The sequence below is a fragment of the Trachurus japonicus genome, chromosome 17 (assembly GCF_045865225.1).
Source record: "Trachurus japonicus isolate A0001 chromosome 17, Traja_1.0".
Classification (NCBI taxonomy): domain Eukaryota; kingdom Metazoa; phylum Chordata; class Actinopteri; order Carangiformes; family Carangidae; genus Trachurus; species Trachurus japonicus.
Window position 1 is genome coordinate 18,308,864 of NC_140923.1, and position 13,422 is coordinate 18,322,285.

A 13,422-nucleotide genomic window follows, 5' to 3' on the forward strand; every position below is an offset into this window, starting at 1 on the left:
CCTCACTGTCACTACACAGGTTGACTGGTAATACATAATCTATAATTCCTGGATAAATACCTGGTAGTTTTCCGTATATTTCTAGTAAATACTAGGTAACTAGTTGATATTTACCAGGTAAATATCAGGTAACTACCACGTAAATAAGTGGTAGTTACCAGGTAAGGTAGCGATCATTTTGAGTAAATACCTGGTAATTACCAGGTAAATATCTAAGTTATTATCACCCTAACAAAGTCACGTATAGACACATTCAGTGGGTTTATAGTCTACAATATGCAATTGCAGGATATCTACCTGGTAATTATTGGGTAAATACCAGGTAACTTGTTGGTATTTACCAGATAAATATCAGGTAAATATTTTTTAACTACCGGGTTTAAAATCTACAATATACAATTACTGTGTATCTACCAGGAAATTATTGGGTAAATACCTAGGTAGTAGTCAGGAAAAATATCTGTAAATACTGGGTAATTACCTTGTAATTACCTAGTAAGTACTTGGTAATTACACTGTAATTGCATTTAAATTACCTGGTTATTACCTAGTAAATACATCTTATTACCTGGTAATTACCTGTTAATTACCGTACTGTAAAAGGAAGCGTTACCAAGCATTTTAATCTTATCGGTTAATAATCGGTTAATGAGCGTCGGCTATCGGTCAGAAAAAAAATTAAAAATATGCATCCCTAGTTCAAAGGGTTAAACTAATTCTTTTGCATGGTGCCGAAAATGAATGTCATAACTAATATTAAAGATAGCAGGTAATGTTTTACTCACCATCGCTAAGAGGTGCAATCATCAACAGGAGAAAGACACACATGGAAAAGCAATCCATGACTCTGTGTGGCACACACACAAATACACTCATGACTAAGCATATTGTTTTATATAAGGGGAGGTAAAATGCCTTGTCATGTCATTATCATATCATGAAGTTGTGATGAGTTTGTTGGTGCTGCCATTGGACATTGTCAGGCTGCAGACATGCCAGGGATGCTGGAGCAGCTCCACTTGGGTGTCTCCTCATGTCAAGTCATATCAATCTTTGACCAATATGACTTGACATGAGGAAACGCCCATGCAACCACAGGCCAGCAATCTTCCTCTCGAAGTTCTCCACGGTGGTAATTATAACTGCGCAGATGAGCAGAGGCCATACTCTTAGAACAGATGTGCTAAAATGTAACACATGTGCTGTATGCATCAGCTCAGGGACAACACATATTGTGTCAAATCTGACAAAACTAATGTGTCCATTCTTTTAACATGTCTACTGTGTCAAATAGGTCTACACAAAGATGTGTTATTTTGACACAAATTGCTTATACATGCTGTAAGCAATTTCCACTTGAGGAAACAAGACAGACACAAGTAAATTTGTTAATGCGAATTTATCTTAACTTCAGAATTATTAAAGGGAAGCGAAGTGTTTTCACTACATTTAATAACGATAAAGACAAAACAATATATTTATCGAAAATGTACCCATTAACAAGTGTGGGTAATGTAGATTCATCCACATTAATGAGAATTTTTTACAACAAATTACAAACTCCTTGTTGTCCCTTTTTAAATTTATGTAGTTACAGTAAATTTAAATTAATCACATTCAATCACTAAATCCATATCTCCAACAATGTGAGTGAATGAACTTTCTCTTGTGGTGCTCACAGAGCCCCCCCCCTCCTCCTAAAATTTCTAAAATTCTGGACCTCACACCAAAGAAGATCTGAATCGGCTGTGTTAATCCCAATCCACGCCCTCTCTCCTCCCTCTTTCCCATTTGTGCCGGAGGGATGGAGGTGGGAACGCAGAGTGCTTTCGCCGTGCACGAAACATGTAAAATGCACATGGACACACCCCACTGACTGACTAGACTGCGCCTGATACTTAGTCCTCTTTGTTGCCATGTGACTGATATGGTTAGTATTACTATATCATCACAAAGGGTGTTGCAGATTATTTGTTTGGCACTTTTCCACGGCAGCTGAGTTCCTCCTCCTTTACTCCTACCACAATGAAACTTTACACAATAAATGTATACATGAAAGGTAACTTTTTTTTGTATTACAAGCATCTTTGAAAATTAATTTTAATATGCAAATTAGCTCAACACTAATTGAATATGCCCAAATTCAGTTACATGTTACAGTTACATGAAAACTGTCTTTCCACAGACATATCAAACATACTGATCAGATTTTCATGAACCATTTCATCAAAATATTGTTGTTTTATAGAATTATGTCAAAACACCATTCATACATGACGAATGCATATTTCTGTCAAATTTTCACCCAACCATCCCACTGCCAATGGTTGATGGCAGTGTTGCTTTTGGACTGGCCTGAAACCTGCCCGACTAAGTTGAACCTACCGGTAGCCCTCAGGGTCATGGAGGCACACAAGCCTCCCCACCGTGGCAAGGGAGCAACAACGGGGGAGGTGCTTTTTTTTTTTTTTTAGGGTTTTGTTTTAGGCAATTAGGCAATCTACAGTGAATTAAAAATGTAAGGTAATTTTGGTTTTGGGCAAAATTATTTTGAAGAGCTGGACTGTCTGTGTCTGTATTTTTGTCTGTCTTCTGTGTGAGAGTGAATCGTTTAGTTGGCAAGAATGACTTCTGCCTGCAATCTTGTAATCTTACCAACAATCTACTAACCAACAATTTGTTAATTTACCAGCACAAAATGTAATCTCACTACGCTACTAACGACTGATGCAAATGCGGGGATGGTCGTTAGGTAAGGCTTGTTTGCTAATAAAAAATGAATTTAGAAAGCAACTGGAGACAAGATTGTGCAATCAATTATTAAAGGGATAGTTCAACATTTTGGCAAATTGGCCCATTGCCATAATCCCTAGTTTTAGGAGTAGGTTGGTTACCTTTAATTATCGGTGCAAGCTATTTTTAGAACGGCGGAGCAGAGCCGCGAGCTGCTCAGAGCTACAGTACGCTATGGAGGCTCATGCAATTTCTTGGTTTCCCTCATCAAACTCATCAAATACACAATCCAACAACTCCAAAATGCTCTCGTGGACAAGTTGTGGCCTGGGCATTCACCACACTATGACATAATAACGGAACGTTACGAGACAGAGTTGTTTTCGAGGTAAATTCATGCAAAACCGCTGATGTGCGTTCCCGTTGGATGTCAGTTTTCCGGCAAGCAGTCTCTGCATTTGCTTTGAAAACAACTCCATCTCATAACGTTCTGTTATTATCTCGTAGCGTGTTTTTTTTTTTTTTTTTTTTTCAAGAAACGTGAAATAAAAATGTAGTCTTTTTTCCTCTATATTTCATTATCAGGTTCACTTGTTTTGGGGAGGGGAAGACCTCTGGATAATTCAGCTTCTGTTAAAAACTTCCTGGATGATTAACACCGCAGGAATTTTAGGATTGGTGGACTACAGTGATGGCAATCATGGTGAAGACAACAAATTCCAATGGTGCCACAGATGGTTGTCTGGCTGAAACTAATGGCTTTTCCTCAGGTGGATTTGATGGGTTTGACGGTCAAAGTGCAGCCATTACAGTTCTGCTGGAGAAACTTCTCGGATAGAAACTGTATGAGAGAAGACAATCAATGAGTAGCAATAAAGGTGCAGAGTGTAATGTTTTTTTGTGACAATGCAGTGTAAAGTTTGTTTACTTACATCAGATAGAGCCTTTGAAACTGCATCTATGTTTTCCACACTGCTTGCTAAAAGAGAGGCTTTCATGTGAATGGTCACTGTTTGGTAATCTGAAGAGAAGCACATACGCAAATGTGTTTGATCATGCAGACAAGAAACTAGAATTTTTTTCTATATCACCAACCTGTAGCTGTAGAAGCTGTGGACTCTGATGTAGTGCTCCCCCCCAATGGTGTAGGTGTCACACTGCTGCTTGTTGCACTGGGCGCTGTTGTAGATGGTGATGATGTGGTAATATCTGTCTGTGTAGGTGTACTGCTGCTTTGTGTACTGGCTGCTGTAAGAGGAGAGACTGGATATGCTGAACTTGTGCTAACGTCTGTACTCGTAGAGACAGTGGAAGCTGGAGTTGCACTCACATCTGTCTGTGTAGAGGTTGTAGTGGTACCTGTTACATTTGGAGTTGTATTATTAGACACCGTGGACGCTAATGTAGTTGTGACACCTGCCAGTGTAGAAGTAGTGTTGCTGTTTGTAGAGGTTGTAGTGGTACCTGTTATGTTGGGTGTTGTATGAGTTGAGGCTGTGGATTCTAAAGTTGTCCCATCTGCTAGTGGAGACATAGTGCTGTTGTTTGTTGTATCAGAGAGTGTAGATGTACTGCTACTTGTTGGGATATTTACTGTACTTGTAGAGACAGTGGAAGCTGGAGTTGCACTCACATCTGTCTGTGTTGATGTTGTAGTGGTACCTGTTACGTTGGGAGTTGTATTATTAGATGCTGTGGATGCTAAAGTAGTTGTGATACCTGCCAGTGTAGAAGTAGTGTTGCTATTTAATGTGCTGGGTGTGGTCATTCCAGTGCTGTTTTCTCCAGGACTAGATGTTGTATCACTGCCATTTGTATCGGTTGCTGTTGTTGAAGAGACTGTGGTCAACAACGTTGTAGTGACATTTGGTATTGTAGTTGTGGTACTGCTGTTTGATGTGCTGGATGTGCTCGGTGATGCGGTGGTCAATGCTGTAGAAGATCAAAGGTTTACTCTATAAATGTTGTTCACTTAATTTTTTCCCCCTAATTTTCTAGGTACACTCTCACTCACATTTATATGTATATATATTGTATAATCACCAACCTGTAGCTGTAGAAGCTGTGGACTCTAATGTAGTGCTCCCCCCCAATGGTGTAGGTGTCACACTGCTGCTTGTTGTACTGGGCGCTGTTGTAGATGGTGATGACGTGGCAATATCTGTCGGTGTAGGTGTACTGCTGTTGGCTGCATATCAAAAAGATCAAAAATTTACTCTATGAATGTTGTTCACATAATTTTTGAAAATGTTTTCTAATTTTCTAGGTACACTCTCACTCACATTTGCAAGTTACATTGAAGTCAGCACAGCAGTCATTGAAACCGAGGCAGGCGTCATCACAAAAACACCCTCTACTACAGCTGTCGTTTCGACCGGGGCAGCACAGCACTGGTGGACCTGCACAACCTGGAGCACACACAACACAGTTTGTACAGAGCTGAGAAAGGAATGTTGCACCAGAGTGTAGAAACACTGAGTGTGTGTTGTTGATATTACCTGTAGATGTAGGTGTAGTTGTAGGAGTTGCTGTTTGACCTAGAAAATTAAGGGGACATTTAAATGCCACATCATTTTATTAGAATTCAAGATCAACAACATTTATTGTGAGCTTTTACCCAGAGAGGGGAACACTGAGGTTCACAAGTAGTGTCGGACAGACATTTGAACCCCACTGGCATGGACACATTGTCATGGATGGATAGTGTTAAGAATTTTTATACGTCCTGTCTTGTCTTGAATGTGTCTGCTTTTAATGTGTCAAGCAACATGATGTTGTGACTTGTACAACGGCTTTGCACTCCCATACCTAGGTGTTTCATGGAAGTGACAACAAACTGATGTGTGTGGTGCAGCAAAATTGGGAAATAATGCAGTCTAATCTCTTTGGTAAGATGTGATACAGATGGTTTTTAGACCTGACACCAAAAGGTGGAAGTTGTCTTTAATAAATCTAGCCCATTTGGGGAAATTGCTCAATTAAGGCACTGCACTAGAATCATATTGACTATTTATCTTTCCAATCTGCTGAATAATTTTGTACATAATAATGTAATAATTTGTCAGTCACCTTACTTTTTACAAAATGATCAAAAATCAATAGTCAAGTCATTGTGTGTCAAACTTCAACAGGTCTTGGTAGCTATAACATGTAGAACTATTTGTTTATAGGATTAAGCACTTTTTTTTTTTGTATTATGGAAAAAAGTCATAGCTTAACATCATTTAGCTGTTTAATGTTAAATATAGTAAAAAATGTTGTATTCACCATCACCGAGAGGTGCAATCATCAACAGGAGAAAGACACACGGGGAAAAGCAATCCATGACTCTGTGTGGCTGCCAAGTGCAGCCGAGCCCTTTTTATATGTTCATAAGTATCAAAGATCTAAACAAACAAACACACACCACTTTTGACTGATCAGATTGTTTGATAAAAGGGAAGGGAAAATACCTTGTCATGCCAGTATCCTATCATGTTACAGAAGTTCCGCATTATTGCTTTTGTGTGATAAGTTTCTTGGTTCCCCCATTGGACATTGTCAGGGAGATGAGGTTGTTGGTTATTTTTTTTTTATCTCAAGGAAACTTTAGACGATAAAGTTTGCGATGGATGATGAGATTCGTTTTACCCTTTTCAAGCTTCGGGGAAGTTTTGATGATCCTTCCTTGATGGTTCGCTGGTTATTGGCAACAGCCAGGGTTGGAAACGCGCGAGGTGCTGTCGCATGTTTGTAGTGTTACCACTGTACTTAAAGCAATACTAAAGAACTTTCATTTTTGGTTGAGTTTGGCGGCGCCACTGGACCAAAGCGGTAGTGTTTTATCAAAGTAAGACCCCATTTCCCATGAGCACCAGAGCGTATAGCGGCGTAAACATCCTGATCTCCTGGTCGCGTGCAAGAACTCGGTGCTGACCTGTTGATCCGGCTATTATCTTTCCTTTATTGTCCACAATGTGGAAATTTGTCTTTGGCTTCACCACATAAAACCACATAAGATACCACATGAAATCACACCATTTAACATTAAATAAATAACATGTCATTCAATACACAAAGAAAGAGTAAAAAAGTAAAAGAGTAAAAAAGGTGATGTACATGGCTCTAAAATGTCCTGGAATGCGTTTATGAATTTAATATTGTAATTGCATTTGGTATGAATGATTTCTAAGTATTTTTAGTTGTTTTGGCAGCTCTATAGCGCCTTCCTGAGGGGAGTTTTTGAAATTCATTGGCCAGGGGGTGACTAGGATCAGCCAAAATCCTGTGTGCTTTCCATTCGACTCTGTCGTCATAAATACATCCCGGCTGTTTCTGCTCCCTCCCTATGATTTTACTGGCCATATATATACAGTATATATAGTATCGTTTGAAAACTTCCCTCTCATCTATTCATTTATTTACCTATTTTCTTCAGTTTCTTTTTCAAGTTTCTATTTTTTTCTTTACTGAATGATTCAATAATTTTTGCTATTCTCTAATGTCATCACTTGATGGCACTGTTGCATTGTTGATATCTATTTCTCGAACCATGCTGACAACTTTTGTTTGAAGCAGTCCTTAAATATTTAAATTGTGATTTGCAATGCAGGCTGAAACAAGGGGATGAAGATTGTTGACAAACATGTAAGGGAGAGTAGATGTACACAAAAAGATGCTCTTAACTAAACATGAACTAAATTAACTGAATTTCTGGATAGTGGCCATCCAATCTCCGCAGTGCGATTTGTGTGCTATATATGTTGGAGTTACTTAATAAATCAATAGACTTGCATGCTTTTTTAACACATTTGTTAAATTTTACTTATTTTACAAATATCCTTGTGTCCCTCTGCTACATGTAACAATATTTTGTGTGAAGAGGTATATCTGCTCATACAGACCTCATAACTCATTGAATCCAAGTAGTTTAGGTCAAGACATCAAGTGCTAGACACATGCAAAACATGCATTTTCAATTTGTGGTTCAATTGTTGTTTCTATGATGACTAAAGAATTGAAAGTAGGGGATACCTGGTGGTCGAGTGGTTAGAGCACATCCCAAGATCACAACACATCTCGGTGCCAAAATAAATCAAATCAAAAATCTAAGTCTTATGGTACAAAAATTAACAACAATTTTCATTTCCTTGACATTTCAGTAATGTATAATTAGGAATGCCTATGGTCTGAACACATTTAAGCACACTCTATATCTACACTTGAGACTCCATTGAACATAAAGCTTACTTGTGCTGAATATTATTTTATTGCAGAGAAAATAAGCAGGACACTTCCCCATCACCTGACATAAAAATTACATTATTATTAGAATATTTGAGATTTGTTTACATACAGCCACGGGACTGATTCAACATCTTGATGACACACTATGGTTTGTTGAATGAACTCCAGTTGCACAGTGGAACTGTGGCAATGAGCTGCAGGAGAACAGATGCTTTTGATTACACCATGCATTATTAATTTATTCGCTAATCCGTTTGACTGCAGAGTTGATGAATATGTGGTTCTATAACAGTTCATTTTAATTAATTTACTTTAAATACATAATATGTACACTTTCTGCATTAAGATCAGAACAAATGTTCTATATTTTGGAGGTTTTTGTGTTTTGCCAAAAGTTTCCATCAATTCTCAAACCTAACGGTAGTAATTTCAATCAAGGTAACATGTTTCATTTGGTCATCTGTCGGTGCTATTGGATCTCCTTCATGCCTGCATCAGTATTGTGATCATCAGCCGCAAGTGGTCATATTTAAGTTTTTATCCACTTTTGAGCCATATTTTTGTAATAAGATTTTAAAATTTCATTTTTAACTCTATTGTTATTATTATTATTATTATTATTATTATTATTATTATTATTATTATTATTATTATTATTACTATTTTTTAATATAATTTAACCAGATGAAGGGTCTTAGTTTTTGGACGTCGATGGGGAACTAAGGTGTGGCAGTTCAGCACTCAGCCCGCCCCTTCCTGACTTCATGTGCCTGCCAAACAGTGCCTCAGAAATACAGAGTTTTAGTGTGAAAATACTTTTTCTAGTCTTCTGTCTATATTTTATCATTGGGTTCATTTATTTTGGGGAGAAGACCTCTGGATAATGCAGCTACTGTTAAAAATGTCCTGGATGATTGATACTGAAGGAATCTTAGGCAGGATTAGCGGACTGCAGTGATGGCAATGGTGGTGAAGACAACAAATTCCGATGGTCCCACAGATGGTTGTCTGGCTGAAACTAATGGCTTTTCCTCAGGTGGATTTGATGGATTTGACGGTCAAAGTGCAGCCATTACAGTTCTGCTGGAGAAAGTTCTCAGATAGAAACTGTATGAGAGAAGACAATCGCTGAGTAACAATAAAGGTGCAGTGTGTAATGATGTTTTTGTGACAGTGCAGCAAAAGTTTGTTTATACTTACATCCGATAGAGCCTTTGAAATTTCATCTTTGTTTTCCATACTGCTTGTTAAAAAAGAGGCTTTCATGTGAATGGTAACTGTTTGGTAATCTGAAGAGAAGCAAAGATACAAATGTGTTTGATCATGCAGACAAGGAACCATAGAGTTGATGTAGAAAAATCCATGTCACTGACTGTACCTTCATCTAAGCTAGTGGTGGTGGTTTGGGAATCTGTGCCTTTGATAGTAACTCCTGTGCCTCCATCTGCTGGTGAAGATGTGACACTGCTAATCGTCGTACTGCTTTTTGTCAGTGTTGAGGACAAGGAAACTGTTAAGCGTGCCAGAGGAGACAGATGTTGTCTCAGTACCAGATTCAAACAATCGTCCATCAATGTTGGCACTTGTAGTTTTGTAATCATAATGACCAACTTGTAGTTGTAGAGGCTATGGACTCTGAAGTTGAGGGTCCCGCTGCTGGTGTAGATGTGGTGCTGCTGCTTTTTTGGCTGGTTGTTGTGGCGGATGACACAATGTACTCCGATGTAGTGCTCCCCTCCAATAGCGCAGATGTAACTCTGCTGCTCGTTATACTGGGCGCTGTTGTAGATGGTGATGATGTGGAGATATCTGTCTGTGTAGGTGTACTGCTGCTTTGTGTACTGGCTGCTGTAAGAGGAGAGACTGAACTTGTGCTAACGCCTGCTCCTGCTGCTGCTGCAGAGGTAGTGCTGCTTTTTGTTGTTTCAGAGAGTGTAGATGTACTACTGCTTGTTGGGATATTTACTGCACTTGTCGAGACTGTGAAAGCTGGAGTTGCACTCACACCTGTCTGTGTAGAGGTTGCAGCGGTGCCTGTTATGCTGGATGTTGTATTATTAGATACTGTGGATGCTAAAGTAGTTGTGACACCTGCTAGTGTAGAAGTAGTGTTGCTGTTTGTAGATGTCCTTGTGGTGCCTGTTATGTTGAGTGTTGTATGAGTAGAGGCTGTTGATGCTAAAGTTGTTGTGGCACCTATTGTAGATGCCGTGCTGTTTGTTGTATCAGAGAGTGTAGATGCACTACTGCTTGTTGGGATATTTACTGTACTTGTAGAGACAGTGGAAGCTGGAGTTGCACTCTGTGTAGATGTTTTAGTGGTACCTGTTACATTTGGAGTTGTATTATTAGACACTGTGGATGTTAAAGTAGTTGTGACACCTGCTAGTGTAGTGCTGCTGTTTGTAGATGTTGTGGGGCCTGTTATGTTGAGTGTTGTATGAGTAGAGGCTGTTGATGCTAAAGTTGTTGTGGCACCTATTGTAGATGCAGTGCTGTTGTTTGTTGTATCAGAGAGTGTAGATGTACTGCTACTTGTTGTGGTATTTACTGTACTTGTAGAGACAGTGGAAGCTGGAGTTGCACTCACATCTGTCTGTGTTGATGTTGTAGTGGTACCTGTTACGTTGGGAGTTGTATTATTAGATGCTGTGGATGCTAAAGTAGTTGTGACACCTGCCAGTGTAGTGTTGCTGTTTGTAGTGCTGGGTGTGGTCATTCCAGTGCTGTTTTCTCCAGGACTAGATGTTGTATCACTGCCTTTTGTATCGGTTGCTGTTGTAGCAGAGACCATGGACGACAAAGTTGTAGTGACATTTGGTATTGTAGTTGTGGTACTGCTGTTTGATGTGCTGGATGTGCTCGGTGATGCGGTGGTCAATGCTGTAGAAGATCAAAGATTTACACTGTAAATGTTGTTCACTTAATTCTTTTTCTTCTAATTTTATAGGTACACTCTCACTCACATTTATATATACTGTATACAATCACCAACCTGTAGCTGTAGAAGCTGTGGACTCTGATGTAGTGCTCCCCCCCAGTGGTGTAGGTGTCACACTGCTGCTTGTTGCACTGGGCGCTGTTGTAGATGGTGATGATGTGGTAATATCTGTCTGTGTAGGTGTACTGCTGCTTTGTGTACTGGCTGCTGTAAGAGGAGAGACTGGATATGCTGAACTTGTGCTAACGTCTGTACTCGTAGAGACAGTGGAAGCTGGAGTTGCACTCACATCTGTCTGTGTAGAGGTTGTAGTGGTACCTGTTACATTTGGAGTTGTATTATTAGACACTGTGGACGCTAATGTAGTTGTGACACCTGCTAGTGTAGAAGTAGTGTTGCTGTTTGTAGATGTTGTTGTGGTGCCTGTTATGTTGGGTGTTGTGTGAGTTGAGGCTGTGGATTCTAAAGTTGTCCCATCTGCTAGTGGAGACATAGTGCTGTTTGTTGTATCAGAGAGTGTAGAGGTACTACTGCTTGTTGTGGTATTTACTGTACTTGTGGAGACAGTGGAAGCTGGAGTTGCACTCACATCTGTCTGTGTTGATGTTGTAGTGGTACCTGTTACGTTGGGAGTTGTATTATTAGATGCTGTGGATGCTAAAGTAGTTGTGACACCTTCCAGTGTAGAAGTAGTGTTGCTGTTTAATGTGCTGGGTGCTGTCGTTCCGGGGACTGATAAAGTAGTGCTGTTATCCCCTGGACTAGATTTTGTATCGGTTGCTGTTGTTGAAGAGACAGTGGACGACCAAGTTGTAGTGACATTTGGTATTGTAGTTGTGGTACTGCTGTTTGATGTGCTGGATGTGCTCGGTGACGCGGTGGTCAGTGCTGTAGAAGATCAAAGAATTACTCTATAAATGTTCACATAACTTTTGAAAATGTTTTACATTTTTTAGGTGCACTCTCACTCACATGTGCAGGTTGACATGAAGTCATCACAGCAGTCATTGTTATTGACGCAGAACTCATCACAGAAACACCCTCTAAAACAGCTGTTGTTTCGACCGGGGCAGCACAACACTGGTGGACCTGCACAACCTGGAGCACACACAACACAGTCTGTACAGAGCTGAGAAAGGAATGTTGCACTACTGGAGTGTGGAAACAGTGAGGGTGTGTTGTTGATATTACCTGTAGGTGTAGCCGTTTGAGCTAGAAAATTAAAGGAGACATTTCATAATTTAATTTCATTACCTTTTAAGGGAAGAAAAAAAAAAAAAAAAAAAAAAAAAAAAAAAATATATATATATATATATATATGTTTTTATTTAGTTTATTTTTTTTGGGGGGTGGGGGGTGCTTTTGGTCAACAAAGATCACAGATTAACATGGCTGTCAGGTTCATTTAAAAAAAAAAAAGTTACTGTGTAGCCGTTATGTAACAGCTACTTTACAGAAAAATATAGGATCCAGGAAGATTAATAATTGGCACTTCCTTCAATAGGCTTAGTTATGTTTAAGGAATGAGCTGTTTGTATGGACAACATAACACAATCAATGATAGGCCTAACACTGATAAATAACTCGTCACTAAAAGTTGTCTCTAATAAACTGAATCAGTGATTTAACCAAAAATAAAGGCAACAGGGTCAAGAATCTAACTCATCTGGGGAAATTGTTCAATTAAGTTACAGCACTTGTGAACATTGAATTATATTAACTTTCCAATCTGCTGAATCATTTTATATTTATCGCTGCTTTTTAAAAACTGATCAAAGATCAACAGTCAAGTCATTGTGTGTAGCTGTAATATCATTATAACCAATTTGTTCATAGGGGTCAAACACATTTTTTTAATGATGGAAAAAAATGTCATAGCTTAAAGCAGAAGTAAGTGATATATTTGTGTTAATATAAGTCTTAAATAGTTATATCTTCCGACAGCAATCACTTACATAGAGTGTTTGGACTGAAACACGGGTCTGTCAGTCCCTCTGCTCTGCTCTGAGCCTTTAACATTTATCGTATCCTACAGTTTTTATCCAATGAGGAGAGAGAACGGCATGCAGGGCTGTGTGTGCAGCCAAGGGACGCCGTGAATGTGGCGACGTAGGGACGAGGACTGTTATGGTGCGTTCAAGGAAACTCGTATTTTTCCGACCGTGAAGTCGTACCAGTTCGATCTGGTACGAGTTCACCGGTCGGAAGTTACGAGTGGCCGTTGTAGTGACTTTCACCAGTAAAACAGGTCGGAAAAACACGAGTGGGTTGCCTGGAACGCTACAAAGTCGTAAGTTGTGACTTGAAGCTGTAATTTACGATTTCAAAAGCCTGCCTGGAACGCAGCATTAGCGAAAACGACCGGACCACTTACTTCTGCTTTAACTTGATTGAGCTTTTTAATATTAAAGATGGTAGGTAATGTTTTACTCACCATCACTGAGAGGTGCAATCATCAACAGGAGAAAAACACACAGGGAAAAGCAATCCATGACTCTGTGTGGCTGCTGAGTGTGGCAGTC

General features: G+C 39.4%; 1 protein-coding gene and 1 long non-coding RNA gene across 2 annotated transcripts; both read right to left on the reverse strand.

The window, feature by feature from the left end:
- Positions 1-3,286: 3,286 nt before the first annotated feature.
- Positions 3,287-3,984, reverse strand: LOC146970488 (uncharacterized). The gene is made up of 3 exons (XR_015038086.1): positions 3,829-3,984; positions 3,666-3,754; positions 3,287-3,574 (listed from the first exon to the last, which is right to left on the reverse strand). It is a non-coding gene; the product is annotated as an uncharacterized LOC146970488 (long non-coding RNA).
- Positions 3,985-8,854: 4,870 nt separating this feature from the next.
- LOC146970489 (uncharacterized) lies at positions 8,855-13,392 on the reverse strand. The gene is made up of 9 exons (XM_085805923.1): positions 13,335-13,392; positions 11,873-11,998; positions 11,399-11,788; positions 10,955-11,173; positions 10,516-10,842; positions 10,207-10,284; positions 9,571-9,948; positions 9,338-9,469; positions 8,855-9,248 (listed from the first exon to the last, which is right to left on the reverse strand). Exons 1-9 carry the CDS (start codon positions 13,390-13,392, stop codon positions 8,992-8,994), a joined length of 1,965 nt encoding a protein of 654 aa, XP_085662049.1. The 3' UTR covers positions 8,855-8,991.
- Positions 13,393-13,422: the final 30 nt, after the last annotated feature.